The 16,090-nt window shown below is 38.9% G+C and overlaps 1 protein-coding gene and 1 pseudogene across 1 annotated transcript in view; one reads left to right on the top strand and one right to left on the bottom strand.

The window, feature by feature from the left end:
- The first annotated feature begins 468 nt into the window (after positions 1 to 468).
- Positions 469 to 2,047, top strand: LOC107291751 (annotated as a pseudogene).
- An 11,563-nt stretch (positions 2,048 to 13,610) lies between these two features.
- The window catches only part of TNRC6C (trinucleotide repeat containing adaptor 6C), a 49,660-nt gene continuing 47,180 nt past the window's right edge, over positions 13,611 to 16,090 (bottom strand). The window contains exons 18-19 of the mRNA XM_029285011.1: positions 15,080 to 15,219; positions 13,611 to 14,473 (exon numbers count right to left, since the gene is read on the bottom strand). Of these exons, the coding sequence (XP_029140844.1) occupies positions 14,113 to 14,473; positions 15,080 to 15,219 (501 nt within the window). The 3' untranslated portion in view covers positions 13,611 to 14,112. The remainder of the gene's footprint in view (positions 14,474 to 15,079; positions 15,220 to 16,090) is intronic.

The following is a 16,090-nucleotide window of genomic DNA, read 5'->3' as shown; positions in this document are numbered from 1 at the left end:
AGTTGAAGTCCACATGCCTTAAAATTGTCAAGGTTGAGAAACACTGTACTAGAACATTTGAGGCTTTTCTAATTACCCAGCCTGAATTTTACAAGGCTGTCCATATTAGCCAAGCAAGTTAAACATTCTGATATTATTTTTCCTTTAATTCCATCCCTCTCCTCAATTCACTTATAGGTTTTACCGGATCCAAAGTCCTCAGTAGCTCTGTCTGAAGGACCAATAAANCTCTCTCTCTCTCTCTCTCTCTCTCTCTCTCTCTCTCTCTCTCTCTCTCTCTCTCTCTCTCTCTCTCTCTCTCTCTCTCTCTCTCTCTCTCTCTCTCTCTCTCTCTCTCTCTCTCTCTCTCTCTCTCTCTCTCTCTCTCTCTCTCTCTCTCTCTCTCTCTCTCTCTCTCTCTCTCCTCCCCCCCCACAGGCTGAGATTTGATTTCAGAGACAGCATTCAGCGGATTGGTCCAGACTTTTCTTCTCTCTCCTACATTGTGCATTCTCTCCAGCACAGATTGGGGGAGCTTTGAGACTCTCTCTCTGTGTCTGTGACAGGAAGGAGTGTAAATAAAGGGGAAATAAGCAGGGAGACTGTGGACACAATTGCAGTTCTCCCAGTAACTAGACAAAGTTGGTGACAAGAGTGGAAGTGACTTGCCAGGCAACAGTGGAAAACAAGGCTGTTCCCTGAAGCCAGATTGCCTAAAAACCGGCAAGCTTTCTTTTGCTGGTGTTTGGGACTTGAGAGTTTTGCCCCCATCCATCTGCAAGATCCAGGGAAGCATGTCTCTGGCCGGGAAGAAGAGCCAAGTACGCCTGGTGTTTCTGGGGGCAGCCGGGGTTGGCAAGACATCCCTCATCCGGCGATTCCTGCAGAACACATTTGAGCCAAAGCATCGTCGGACAGTAGAGGAGCTGCACAGCAAGGAGTATGAGGTTAGTGGAATTACCATCAAGGTGGAGATCCTGGACACTAGTGGTAGTTATTCGTTCCCAGCAATGCGCAAGCTCTCCATCCAGAACAGCGATGCTTTTGCTTTGGTCTACGCTGTGGATGATGCGGAGTCCTTTGAGTGTGTGAAGACGTTACACGGGGAGATCCTTGAGCTGAAAGAAGATAAGTTGCCACCGATTGTAGTGGTGGGCAATAAAGCGGAAACTGGTGGGGTTAGGCAAGTGTTGCCTGAAGATGTTCTGTCCTTGGTGGAGCTTGATTGGAACAACCGTTTCCTGGAGGCATCTGCTAAGGAGAATGAGAATGTGATGGAAGTTTTCAGGGAGCTGCTTCAGCAAGTCAACCTGCCCATCCTGCTGAGCCCTGTTGTGCGGAGAAGACGCGAGACTTTCTCCAGTGAAGCCCCCTTGAGGCCCCCCATAAACAAAGCAAATAGTTGCACCGTCTGTTGAACTCTGTGAGAATGTCAGCATCAAGATGGTTTTGTTTTGTTTTGTTTTTTGTTTTGCAAAACCCAGTCACTATTGGTACGGGATGTTGTCTGTAAACAGTGTCATATCTCTAAATCCAATGTGATCTTCTCACCAAATTAAGGCTGTAATTTGTAAAGTGGAAGAGACACCTCCTGTATGACACAGAGCTCTAGCTTGGCTAAGCTAAAAGAGGGAATATGGGTCAGTTGGTTAATGTCTGAAACAATAATGGAGGGTCAGCAAGGTATAGAGCACAAACTGCAAAGGTGAGCATTTGAGGAATCTCTTAAGGAACATTTCATTCTGGGGACAACTACGGATGATTTGTATTTTCAGATGGCTGAGTAGATTTTGCTTCAAGAGGGGGAAGGTAGACAATTTCATGTTTATTGAACAGCAAATGTATGTGTGTTGCTTCCTAGACTAGAGTGTTTTTTATTTCTAATTGCATGAATATGTCCTTGCACTGATTATGTTTACACGGAGCTAAACCATTTTGGTGACATCTCTGCATCTATACTCTGGAAAGAGATGCATTTCCCAGTGGGTCTGAACGTGGTTTTGATTTTTTTTTTCTAAATAACTTTTCAAAGCTTGTATCCAATAAAAGAAAAGTGAAACCCTGCCAGTAACTCTGCCAGAAGCACCTTGTATTTGCATTCTTGCTGTAAGGGGTGTAACTAGAACAGGAACACGCCACCAGTTTCTGTTGCACTGATTTCTACTTTCTGATTTTGTTCTCATGCATTTGTAGGTCATGCACCTGCTGAGCTTGTATAGGTTGCTATGCTCTTGGGATTTTTGGGACAGATGCAAGATTGAGAGGATGCCTCTTAAGAGACATCAATTTCAGTTCCTTATATCCTTGTGGGCATGAACTCTGGGAATATCTTGTTCTCTCAGCTGGATTTCTGCAGAATGAAAGTGACAATAATCCCTCTTACTGATTAGGAAGCTATGAAACAAATGTTGTTTGTTATCTCACATTACATTTATTTGCTAGGATAAAAGTTCCAGTGGCATCAGGAAGGCACTGTTGTGACTGATGTGCTTACGATTTCAGTTCACTTAAGCTATATAGATTAATAGGAAGTAATTTGTCTTCTGAGTCCTGTCAAAAGAGGAACTACCAGGAGGTACATTTGTTCTGTGTTTTGTCAGAGCAGAAAAGCAACAGCATGTATTTTATGAAGAAATGATTTTTCATACTGCAAAACAAAGCCATAAATACGGTAAACTGATAGTAAACAAAATTACAATCTGAAGGAAAGAGTGGATTGTAGATGGTGAACATAAGATGTTTTAGTAATCTTCATAAATTAAACCAGAGTAGTGGATTACCCATTGAACTATCACATTTGTATTTATTTAAGCATTTATGAGTCAAAACAATGTTCCTACTTCTGGCTGCTGCTCCCTCTGGTATATCAATTCCCAATTCTTTTTATTAGTTGGGATTCTAGCAGATGAGTCTGTCATTCTCTCACATAGCCAGTCCAAAACATAAGCACAATTTCTCTCTTCTGGGCTCTTTGGTCAATACCCAATATAGTGAGAAGGTAGTTGGGTGCCCCACCGGTCCTCCTGTTCAGTGTTCCTGTGCATTTTTGGCCTTGAGGAATGAAACAAAGTAAGATACTTCCTTCAGGGCTGGCTGCTAGTGAAGTAATAATTGCATTAAAATGATAATGGGTGGCTGAAGATTTCCGCCATGTATGCTCATTTCACAGATTAATACCTGTATCCTGATTGGTTGTGGGGAATTGTTGAAGATCATATATGGGAATCAAGGAGTACATTCCTCAGGACACTCTTGCTACTGGCATGGTTGCAGGGAGAATGAGTTATGACTATGTCATGCAGAAGTGACACAAGAAGAGGGAGATCTAGAGAAGTGGTGCGGAGGGCAAGAGCGTGCACGAGACATCCTTGTATTAGAATGAACTCTGGAGACAATCTTTCCTTTAGAATGTCTGAGGTTGGCCATGCCTTAGGAACGATTGTTCAGATGAGTGCAGAAGAACAAGCAAAAGTAGTGCACATTTAATTTACACCAATTTCTCTCATATCAAAACGAGTGGGAACTAAGCTTCTTCCCTCCCTCCCTCCTTATCTTAAAGGAGAAAAATAAAAAGATTCCAATTAAAACCATTATCATTAGCAAAAATATTATGTACAATATTTGGATGGCACCAAAGAGGCCCTTCTACTCTTTTTTCACCCTTGCATAGCATAGTTTATTCTGAAAGGAAAAGGGGTGAGGGGTATGTCTATATTATGAATAATAATGTTCATTAACAGGATTATTTTCTCTGCCCTTTTAACAGTTATAGAGTCTTATTTTTTTCCATCTTAATCCACCAGTCTGGAACGGAATCCATCTCTTTTTTTTGTCAGAATACTCAGCATTTTGAAGATACTATGTAATGCCACCTTTATCATTCCATATTTTAAAATATAGTCCATGAGGGGTTTTTTGTGGCCCCTAGATGCTCAACATCACAGCTACCAACTATCTGAGCATAACCAATGATGAGTGATACTTGTATCTATAGTTCAGCATCTTTGGAATCATGGATTATTTGTCCCCAATATAAATGAACAGCATTAGCCCTGCAGACGGCTTCTTAATAGTTTTGATATCTACTCAGATGCCATTCTAAAAGAGCTGCTTTATTTTGCTTCACCTACAAAATTGATCTGCAATATATAATCCACCATAACATGAACATGACTTGGGCATTTCAACTGAGAGGTGTACTTCTTCTCTCATGATTTTGAAAGAGGTACTGTTCATTTTCCTACATTACTGGAACTGACAGCCTCCCCATAATGTGCAAAAAAAGCATCTTTACTTATGGACACCAACACCTAGCACATGGAACTAGTGGCAAGGGATGCATTCATAGAGTCTGGTCTCATCCCTTTAAACTCTTAGAACCATTTTACCCCACTCTGTCATTCTCCATGCTGATTCCACTCTTGTAACCCTCAGTCTGCCCAACAAGCCAATCAGGGTTCTATCTACCTGACCAATGGGGGAATGATCTCCCATCCTTTGGTTGCCTTCCTCAACAAAGGTTAACTCAAAAGTTTAATTCAATTTAAAAAGCATAAGGAAGTGGTGCTTTGGGACTGCGGGGCCAGGTTCTTGCCACGATCAGATATACTAAGAGTTTGCACACTGTTTCAAAGTTTACAATAAAGCTTCTCAGGTTCTTGTTCAGAAAGCAGGAGAGTCTATAAGGAAATCAACAGTCAGTATTTCCAACATGAGTTCAGGGAATTTAAATCTACATTAACCCCCCCTTCGCCAAAAAATTAAAAGGTGAATATGGATTTTGAATTTGTATGGACCTTTTGTGCAGCCTCATGTAACAGAATGAGAAGCTGTATATGAAGGTGGCCATGAGGAGGCCATGCTGTGATTCAACTTTCATTCTCCGAAGCTGCTTTGAGGTATGGAGCAGCAGAATAATTCTTTAACATAGTCATGGGTTTTTTCCTGTATTGAGCCTAAAGATGCAGCTGCTTTAAGGAACTTAACTCCAAAGCACCTTTTTAGAATCAAACATGTGCTAGATGCATGTGTTAGATGCATGTGCATATTTAAGGTACTCATATTTTTCTTGTCACATGGTGGAAATCTTTGCAAATATATATCTGGCTCCTTCCCCCTGGGCTTCACAGATTAGTGGGCCTCTATAACAATATGATTACAATGTCTAGTCTCAATCTCAGGTATCCCAGCAACCTAGTGGATACATCATCCATTTTGCTTCTGGCTCAGTGATGGGGAAACAGGAAAGTGCAGCAGAAAACGCACCAGCCTATCTTAGCCACTAGAAATCACGAGCACGCAATAGATTTTTTCCCCTGGTAATGTAGCTTTATATAGGGATGCACAGGGAATCTGGGGCAACTAGAAATGTTATCTATTAGCCAAATAATCTTAGTTTTGTTTGCATCTAATTCCTCAAGTATTGCAAGTGCAGTTAATACATTAATGATCGCAATGATTTTCAGTAGGGCTGTAAGCAGTGGTGGGATTCAGCCGGTTTGTACCACTTTGTCAGAACCGGTAGCTAATTTTTTGTTGTCCAGGCCCAGAATGGACATCCGGAAGCGGCAATCATACAGAGAACCGGTTGTTCACATATTTGAATCCCACCACTGGCTGTAAGTAATCTCTATTGCTTCTCCCTGGTAAATTAACACAGGAAAAGCAAATGATTGTGGAAACAGAGGCTTAAGTAGGTCAGAAAATGGCAACTACATACAAAATTGTCTGCTCAATTTTGAACTCGAATCAATTACTCCCTCTAGTGGCTTTCTCTGAAAGTATTAGTTAACATACAACCAATAATGCAAATGTTTGTAAATGGTCTTGCATGCATGCATATCGTACCTCCAACTAGCACAGGTCTGTGGACAGTGTCAAACTAATATACATCTCTCCAAATCAATACTCAGACATTTAAAATTATGTCTTTGCTAATCTGCATGGGATAATTTGCATTTTAGATTTAGGCATGGACATTCTAGACTTGAGCATAAATATATACATTGTTTGCAAATCTTGAGTTTTGCTGATATTTAAAATTTAGGATTTGTCTCTTTAAAAGCACCAACTGTGGAAGGCTAAGAAGTCTGCTTGCAAAGAGTGTTTTATGTCCAGCTGCAAGCTATTTCTCCATTATGAGCTTATGGCATCTTTTAACTAAAACATGCTGGCTGTGGAATTATAGGAGTTGAAGTCCACACATTTTAAAGTTGCCAAGGTTGAAACAGGATTACCCAGTCAACACTGTGCTACAATTAAATAGGGAGAACGTCAGTAGAAAAGGAGAGGGATTTTGACTCCATCACAATTTTTTGGTAACCATTCCATCACATTTTTTTTTTATTCTCTGTGGATACTTTTGTCCTAAGGTTAATTCATTGGTGAGTCTGTAATATGAAGATTTGATAAGCCTCCTCTCTACTGTCTCCTCCACAGTTCTGATACAAATGTTAAAGAGTAGAGGCCCATGGATGAGTTTTGAGGCACCACACTTGACATCTTTCTTAATGAATATTTTGCAACTACATCTTAAATAAACACATTACAGTATTTAAATAAACTTATTTAATATGCTGGGACTGAACTATGTCAGATTCATAAATCAGGCACTATATAATTGGATATTTTATTTTTTCAAAATAATTTGCAACAACAGGTGATATGCAGTGAATTCTTCTGATTGCAAAAGTCTTTTTTTCATAGTCACTTACATTGCTTTTAAATGAATATTGAAGAGAACTAGCGATATACCTCTGACATTTTGAGTTTCACCCAAAGTATCATAATTACATGGAGGTAACATCTTAGTCATCCAATCACAATCTTCACATTTTTGTAAAAGATATACTGCCTTTGATGAAATATTTACCAAATTGGAGCTTCTATATCGTTGTATTATAGGTATTTCAATAATTCTATTGAAGTTGGAGATTCAAACCTTCTTCAAATTCATGGAGAATTTTTAAAAATGACCTGGAAATTTTTAGTCAGTACAATTGAGTACTGACTAAGTTATAGTCAGCTGAGAGAGACTACAACCATATATTTACTTTGTATGAAGAAGTAATTCAGATGAAACTACTAAAGGACTTTAAAAAAATGTGCAATAGGTTTGGGTGTGATAGAGGAAGCTAGATTTACAGATATTTTCTTGATTAAAACAGGCCACGATTGGTTTAATAGTGTTGAATCCATATTTAATGAGTAGGCCCATTAAAACAGAGTTTAATTTCCTTAATATGTCTGGGAACTGCAAGTTAAAGGCAATGAACATGAATTATTAAGATCAACATTTTTTTCCAGCAAAGGTTTTGTACAGCAGCCACATCCAATCTCTTTGATGTCATCTAGCAGTCATCCAAATTTTTGAAGCTCAGTTCTATAACCCTGAAGTTTATTCAGTTATATGTTCCGATACTGCATTTTCCTCCTCCTCGTAATTCTTACTTGACACTTGCTGAACCTCTAGGCCAGGGATGTCAAACTCGCAACGTCACGTGAGGTGTCACAACGTATTGCTACTTTTTTTCCATTGCCGGGAATGGGGTGGGCGCAGTTTCGGCATGACGCATCTGGCCCAGTTTGGCACCCCTGCTCTAGGCCCTGTCCTCAACACTGCTGAAAGAGAAGTGGGTTGCTCCCATAACAGCAGTTCCTGTTCTCCTCTTGCTGACTGATAACGTCTTCCAGATCAGCACTGTGAAAAGAAGCAACAGAGCTAAAAGAGAATTAGACTCAGCAGTGAACCTCTACTGAACTGAGATTTCCCTGCTGCTACTTCTATCTGGCATAAAAAAGTGCAATTGATACAATTTAGCTATATATAACTTTTGCTCCCTAAAGCCACAAGCTGGCCCCATTTTGTAAACTAAGTCTTAGCTAAACACATGCTTAGATTCCTAGTTATGATACATACCGTGGTGGTGATGAGTATGCAGCTTGTTTGACAAGAACAGCTGATCTGCCTTGAGTCACTTGCTGACAGTTCCTTTCTCACATAAAGGAAGCCCAGAGCATGATCAAGACTTGGCTTTTCCCACCTCTCAAGACCAAAGAGCAATAGAAACTAGCCTATTGGAGCAATCCAAGTGGAAGGAAGAGCTGTGCGGGTTACCTGGCTTCTGCTTTTGTATCCTCCTCCCTCCAACAAAAAAAACCCAGTGGTTTTGAGATTAAGGATGCTCCTGAATCATCAGAATAAAACCTGCTGAAGCTTTTGTATGTGAAACATAAGCAGTGAGCGATTTCATTGCCTATGTACTTAAAATGAAACAAAGCAGTTCTACATTTAAGAGATGGTAACTTATGCCTTATCTTACAGATTCCTGCAGTCTTGTTCCCTGTGCACCTGCCCTTACAGACCCCAAGGATCCAAGGGGCATAGAACATAACAACTTAGCTACAGACTGATATTAACTGGTCCAGAGAATAATGCCTATTGTGTGGGACTGATATTCCAGGAACAATTTAAGAATGCTGATAATCACCTAAGCTGTTACCTTCAGGACTGTCTTGTTTTGGTTAGAATCTGCCTGTCTAGGTAAAATGAGATGATACTGATACCCACTCCCAAGAGATCAAGGAGGCAGGGAGCCACAAAAACACCTTCTCAGCAGTAGCAGCCTCTGTGGAATTCTCTGTCCCCCCTCCCCCCAGGTCAGGATAACTCCTCTATTTTATCATTGAGGAAGAGGAAAATAATCCTGGTATAGATCACCAGAGCAAATCTAGAACGTATAAAGGCACTTCAGATTTATGACTGAAATATGAACAAGAAAGGATATTTTATAATGTTTGGCGGAGGTGTAAATAAACAAGGAAGTTCTGGGTTCGAATACATATGTTGCTTTAGAGGATTTTAAAGATTGAGACCAGAGGTTTTCTTTTGGGATTCATGGACAGTCAGAAAAAAGTCCATGGAACTTTGTTTTTGTGCATGATAACTGTAGCAAAATTGTTGTATGCACCATGTTGGAAAGACCCAACACCATCCACAATGAAGGAATGGCCGAATATGATGGAAGTTGCTGAGATGGCTAAATGGACTTTTTATCAGAGAAAAAAGACTCTACATTTCTACATTTACTGCTGACTGGAAACCCCTTAAGGACTTCTTGTGTAGAACAGAAAAAATGAACTTATGATTTATGGTTTAGATCAGGGGTCCTCAACCCCTGGGCCGTGGGCTGGTACCAGTCCAGGCCTGTTAGGAACTGGGCCGCACAGCTGGAGGGGAGTGGTGGGGGAATGAAACTGCACAGACACGGGATTTAGGTTGTGTGCTCCTCCTGCTGGTCCGTGGAAAAATGGTCTTCCACAAAACCAGTCCCTGGTGCCAAAAAGGTTGGGGACTGTTGGTTTGATTATTAGACAGGATAGGTTATAGTAAGAGAGTTAAATTGTAACCACAGAGTTAACGGGTAATTTTATAATTGTACTTAAAGCTGTACTTAAATTGTACTTTAAAAAAATCAGTAGCTACTTTTTTCTCCTTCTTGCACTTTTAGCTTTCTCCTCAATTTATTTTCTTTTTCTAATAATATGTATTAGATTTTAATCTTTTAAAAAATTCTTTAATAAAACGATGGAGAGTCCTTAGTAATTGACATCAGTGGAAGATAATTTCGTTTAATATTATAAGCTGTCTAGATTCTAGGGAGTTGGTATACAAACTGATGTAATGCATACATACATTCTAATAGGAAAAGTGCAACTTCTTTCCAATATTAACAGAAAGGAATCAGTGTTGAAAATACATATGTTACATCATAACAGTAAGGAATATAACCCTGACTGGTTAATTATGTAATATTTAGAACATATTATTTGGTGAGTTTAAACATGAAAATATCTGCCAGCTTTCCTGTGCTCTAGGAAAGTACAATATTTGGCAGTGTTCCCTAAAAGGCCTTTTGCCACTGGTTGTCCTAGTAGGTGTGATCAATTAAAAGAAACAAACACCCATTTCTTAAGTCAAAGTAATGAGGACATTCCATAGTCCTGCAGGACACAGATGACCTTTGCCTTTTTCTCAGGGCTTCTGTACATATTTTCAAACAAAGCAGGATTTTGAAGCTACCTCTCTTTTTATTTTTTAAACAGCCAACAGAATTCATCATGAAGCCCAAAGGCAATCTTGTAAATAAGAAACTGGTGCTTTGGTTTATGATCTAAAATGATATTAAAGAAACTGAGCTAGGTTGGAATTCTGATGTGTCAAGGTAGGTGTCCATAAGCTCATTTAAAATGACAACAGTTGTGAAAATCAATAATTAGCATCCTATATTAGCAAGTTTTTTCTAAAAAAAAAATGTACGGACCTCTCTCAAAAGTCCAAATTGTTATGATTACTACAGGGAAATCCTAAAAAGGAGATTTTACATGGTACTGTTGACCCATCTGAGATCCCTCCTGGTCACTTTGTTGAGTAAAACAGAACTATTTACAGATTTCTTTTAAAAAATGTATTCTAACATTTATACTAATCCTCCTGTTGTGGAATAGAGTACTGTACACATAACAATTTTAAAAAATGGGTATTTCATTATTTAAGCTAGATCAAGACAACACATTTAAGTAGTCTGAATTAGCTTAAAAAGTAAACATGGCTTTGGAGTGTATCACTCAGCAAACCTGACTTTCATCTTGAATTTCTTACTGTGGCCAAGAAAAAAAGCTTAGTGTTTTACAAAGCCTTTTCTTTCTGGAAGCTGTATAAAAGACATAAAAGTTTATGTTGATGAAATATGCAAACAAATATAAAAAAGAAAAAAAGTTTCGGTAGCATTGGTATACCTAAACCACGAATAATATTTTGTTTGGAAACTTCACAGTTCTAGATATAGAAACATAAAATTTGTTGTCAAAGAAGTCTAAAGCAAAAGGAACACTAGCCAGAACTATGACAATATGTTTGTAAAGAATATACGTTGAATTATGAGCAGTGATTTTTTCCCCCATAATATGTCAGAGACAAAAAAGAAAAGAAAAAGGAAAAAAGGGGGAGAGAAACAGCATTTAACAAAAATACAATTACTTTACAACTTTTTCATATAAAAATCCAATCCTATCTTATATCGTGAAATTGAAAAGGCAACTAACAAACATAAATAACAACACTAAGCAATCACAAGCAGTGAGTCATCAATCTGTAAATTATAGCATACACACATTGAAGGTGACATTTTAATCACTTTGGATATTTGCTGGCTGAACAATTAACAGGTAATGAATGGGGCAAGCCTTAGAAATGCTAGGCGGTTATCTGTTAACAGTCATCTCTGTACACAAGAAAAATACACATGCCTTCTTAACAGCCAAGAAAAAATGCAATTTATTAAGTTTCAAAGAATCTTCGTACTCTTGAAAGCAACTTCTGGTGCATGTTTTAACAATCACATTCTATGAGGAGAAATAACATTAAAAGCCACAAACTTTTAAAAACTTTTCATCTCAGAGTTACAGACATCTTGAATTCAAAATGAAAGGCAAAACATTAAAATAAAATAAAAAATAAAAATTCGACAGGAATTATTTTAAAAATGTCCATCTCCAATTTCAAATGATTGTGAGTTCTTTTTCTACAATTCATTATTAAACTTTAGCATGGAAAATTGTATTGACTATTTCAATCCGCACATAGGCACATATGTATTTTATATATAAATATGTGTGTGTGTGTGTATCTGTATATGTTAAAAGAGATATATATACACAATACATATGTAGAGTGCGTGTAATGAGGATGAGATGCAATCGCTCTGAGAAAAGAGTATTCAGCTAAATACACTACGAAAACTTGAGAAAACACAAGTCTGGAACCCAATCTGTGCATAGTTCATGATCCTCTTTAAAAAAACCAGCTTTTGTTGATTTGCAATTTTGCAGGACCCTTTTTAATTCGACAAAACCATTAAAAAGCTAACCTTTAACAAAACAAAACAAAACGTAATGCACAAGTTTCCTGATCCAAGCAGTCAGGGAGCACAATGTTCATATAATTTTTAAAAACATACTCAAAGGGTATGTTATTCCATTGTCTTTCTTCCTTTCAAAACAATCAAAAACATTGATCATTTTTTAAACATAAAGCAATTTTTAATATATAAAGCACTCTTCAAACATCTATTTCTTTTGAGTCCATTATTTGGTAAATATGTAACTGCTACACATTAGATTAGGTATTTTTCTTCTTCTCTTACTGTCTTTTTTATTTTGTTTTTTGTTTTTTTTTTAATAATATCTTCAGTGCTAGGAGTTGGGTTTAAAAAATACATGAAATGGTGTGGAGTTGCTCCTCGGGAAACCCGGCTTTCCTGAGACATCTTCCACCATGTGCAAGATAGTGATCACAATATTTTTCGCCACTCTGACGAAAATGAGGAGGAAAAAAAAAAAAAAAGAGTACACAGCAATGGCCAAAGAAAAGGATCAACAACAACAACAGTAACAACAACAGTAACAACAACAAACACTGTTCAATCCCAGAGCTCTGAAGTAGCATATCTTCATTCTGAAAATAGGTTTCTTTATGATGGAAGTCTTTTTTTTTCTTTTTTTTTAATTCCTTTTTTTATTTTAAAGTTTGAAGGAGAAAAAAAAAAGGTTTGTAAACAGGCGGGAGCTGAAATCGTAGGCTCCTCCAAAAGCAGTCAAAAACCTATGTCCAAGTGCTTGTTTCTGTTCCAGCTTGCAGGGAACCATCCACTCTTTACAAGTATTTATGGCCACAGTTCAACAAGAGTTTTTTTTTTCCTTTTTTTTTTTTTTTAAACTTTATATTCCGAATGGGAAAAAAAATGGTGCAATACTCCGGTAATTATTTTCTTGCATTAGTCCACAATAAAAAGCTGCTAAAGGTAGATATACATATTATTCTCCAGAGATACACACTGTAAGTTTTTAAAATGCAGTAAGAGTCCTTGAGTAAACATTTACACGTGAATTGTCGCCAGCCCCTCCTATCAGTTTTTTTTTTTAATTTTTATTTTTAAAAAAACAAGTAGGATTAGCTACAAGGAGGGCTGTGGACACTCAGTGCAAAGTTAGAAGCTAATAACAATTAAACATTTGACCGATAAGCAAATCAAAAGCATATACTGAAAAAGAAGGAAAAAAAAAGGTCACACAATTTGTTAAGTTGTACACCTGGCACACGCACACATCCATACATTCATACATCAGTTCAACTTGTCCCCAATGCATACATGTAAGAAAGAACCAAAAAAACAAAAACCTAAAAAAAAATAATCCGAGAGCCTGTTCTTTTGTTTTCTGATACCAACCTGGAAGTGTAATAATAGAAAGTGTTCACATTTTGTTATTGGCCTGCTGGATTCAAGTATAATTGCATGTTTGATATGTTAAATTTTTCTTTCTTTCTTTCTTTCTTCTTTCTTTCATTTCTTTTTTTTATTATTTAAAAAAAAGACCTTTGAACTATTTGGGGGGAGAATTAAAAAAAATGACACAAAAAGTAATGAAACAAGTGTAATGTGCATAGGCAAGACCCACGGGAGTAGTGGACCTGGATATTCCACCCCACCTCTCGATCCAAGTCATCCAGCCAAGGGGGTTTAAGATTTGTTCCCCAATAGCTGCTGACAAGCTGGTCAGATGCCACCCCCACCCCACCCCCACTGATTACTGGATCCGCCTCTGGTAATGTGCATAATTATCACAGGCTCATTTTAAATAGGCTTTCTCACCTCCCCTTCATCCCAACCCCAACTTCCCCAAGTTGATAAAATAACCCTTTCCAGCCCAAATTCTGAAAAGTGCCCTTCATGATAGAACTAGTCTAAGCAGCTTGTATACGTCTTTAAAAACACCATACAAACATAAAAATAAAATTAAAAAGCCGTTTGGAAAAAAAAATCCACACAAAAATCTATCATTAGCACATGACACTGACCAAAGGGAGCCCATACTGTTAACGCAAACAGTTCACAAGGGACTCCCGCAGAGTTTCATAGTCAAGATTAGACAGAGGTACTAAAAAAAGGGCTGCCAGTCTGATCTATTAAAGCTGGATCCTTCGTGCTGCCCTGGACTGGAAAGGGTTACTGGTTGTTTTTTTTTTTTTTCCTTTAGTGCTGATGATTGTTACTTCCATTTTGTTTTTCTGGCATCCTAGATGGATTCTCCGCTGAGAAGATCCCCTGGGAGCAGAGTATTCAAAGGCGTTGGGCTTCCGATAACCCTGCCATCATCGGTGCTGGGAGGTCCCCAAAGGCTGCTTGAATACTGAGGGACCCCACCCCAGAGCAGATCACTGCTCCCTTTCCCACCAAGGCAGGGGGTATTCCAGTGGCCTGCATCGTTGCGCACCATTCCATGAGAACTGCTTGTGGAGCCCAAACGTGTCTGAGTGGTTCCAGTGTTGGGCTGCCAACTGGAAGTGGGGGGCAGTGGCTGGCCTTGTGCTAAAAAACGGTTCACTTCCTCTTCTCCAGCAAACTCAGCCAAGATGGTAGTGTTCCCCAAAACGCACCTGAAAACACAAAGGAAAACTGCTGAGGCATACTGCAGTATAGACATTCTCACCGCAGTAAAGACATTTCCTTAGATATGACTTAAAAGCTAGAACATTTGATTGTGAAATAACCAAATATTACAGTGGCAAACCTAACCGGGAAGTTTTGAATATGGGATGTAACATTGTGGACATTTAGACTGATCCCAGAGGGAAGTCTTAAGCAGAAAAAATCTTGGTTTAGTTTTTTTTTTTTTTTAAAAAAATAGGATTGTAAAATAAAATTGATTAGTCGCATAACGCCCTACCCTTCTAGATGCCATCTTTCTTTGTTCAGTATTCGTGCTTCCTTTTTACTGTCTAAGGCAGGGGTAGGCAACCTTGGCTCTTTTATGATGCATGGACTTCAACTCCCAGAATTCTTGAGCCAGCCATGCTGAGGGGAAAGGAAGAGGTTTCCAAGCTGAGCCATGCTGGCTCAGGAATTCTGGGAGTTGAAGTCCACGAGTCATAAAAGAGCCAAGGTTGCCTACCCCTGGTCTAAGGCAATCATTAAATATATCACAAGCCCCAAGTGAGCATGCCATTCTTGAAAAACAGTAAATACTGAATAACATAACATACATGTGCAGAGACTTCTGAGCCTTGGCTGCTTCCTCCTTGGAACTGTATCGGACCACAGCATTCCCTTGAGTCAGGTTCAGATGGAATGTAATAAGAGGACCATGTTGCAAGCATAGAGTACGCAGTGTCGAGCCATCAATCTAATTGGGGAAAGCGGGGGAAAAAAAAGTGTGAGCGATTTCTCTCCTCCCCCAGTTTGGCATTACTATTTTGACAAAGGAAGAGTAACTCATTAGTAAAAAGTCAAAAATGTATCTTAAAAAAAATATCCATAAAACAAAGTAGATGTCTCCCAGATATTTAGTGTATCGATGAAGCATCTATTTCATCCTCCACTCTCCCTACCTGAACAGGCGCACCTACCACTGAGGTATTTCTGGAGCTTCCCTTCAGGGACATGTTACTTTTCTTCAAACTCTGCTGCCTACAGATTAGAATGTTACCATTCCTAGTTGCCTTCAGAAAAGTGATGGGAGGTCACCAGAGTTCTGAAGAATACACTTTTGAGTGGTACCACCAGCCTGAAAATAAGACACTGAGGTGCTTCCTGTTCAAGAAGCCACCATTAGTCTCAGACAGTTTGGAATCCTGCCAACAATTTCAAGCTTCCTTTTGTTGTGAAGGTTGTTGAGAAGGTGGTAGGGTTCCAGTTGCAGAGGGTGCTGGAAGAAATGGATTATATGGGCTTTTTCAGCTGGGTGTCAGGCTGAGAGTACTATATTGAAAACACATTGTTTGCTTTTGTCAATGATCTGTGGACAACCAAGATTGTGTGACCTTCCTGATGCTCCTTGATCTCTCAGTTGTGTTCAGAACCACTGATCAGGGAACTGTTCTGGAGTTGAGAGTGGGAAGCAAGTGTTACAGTAGTTGTCCTTTCCCGAGAGCCAGCTCTGGTTGTTGATGACGGGAGGGAAGAATTGAAGCCAGAAGGTGCTGGGACCTGCAGGGCTCAACTCTCTTTCCTCTACTCCTTTACAGATGCATGAAGCCACTGTGAGAGGTTATCTA

This window comes from Protobothrops mucrosquamatus, unplaced genomic scaffold (genome assembly GCF_001527695.2).
Source record: "Protobothrops mucrosquamatus isolate PMUCROS unplaced genomic scaffold, P.Mucros_1.0 scaffold1183, whole genome shotgun sequence".
Taxonomy (NCBI): Eukaryota; Metazoa; Chordata; class Lepidosauria; order Squamata; family Viperidae; genus Protobothrops; species Protobothrops mucrosquamatus.
This window is presented reverse-complemented; position numbering and strand designations above follow the sequence as displayed.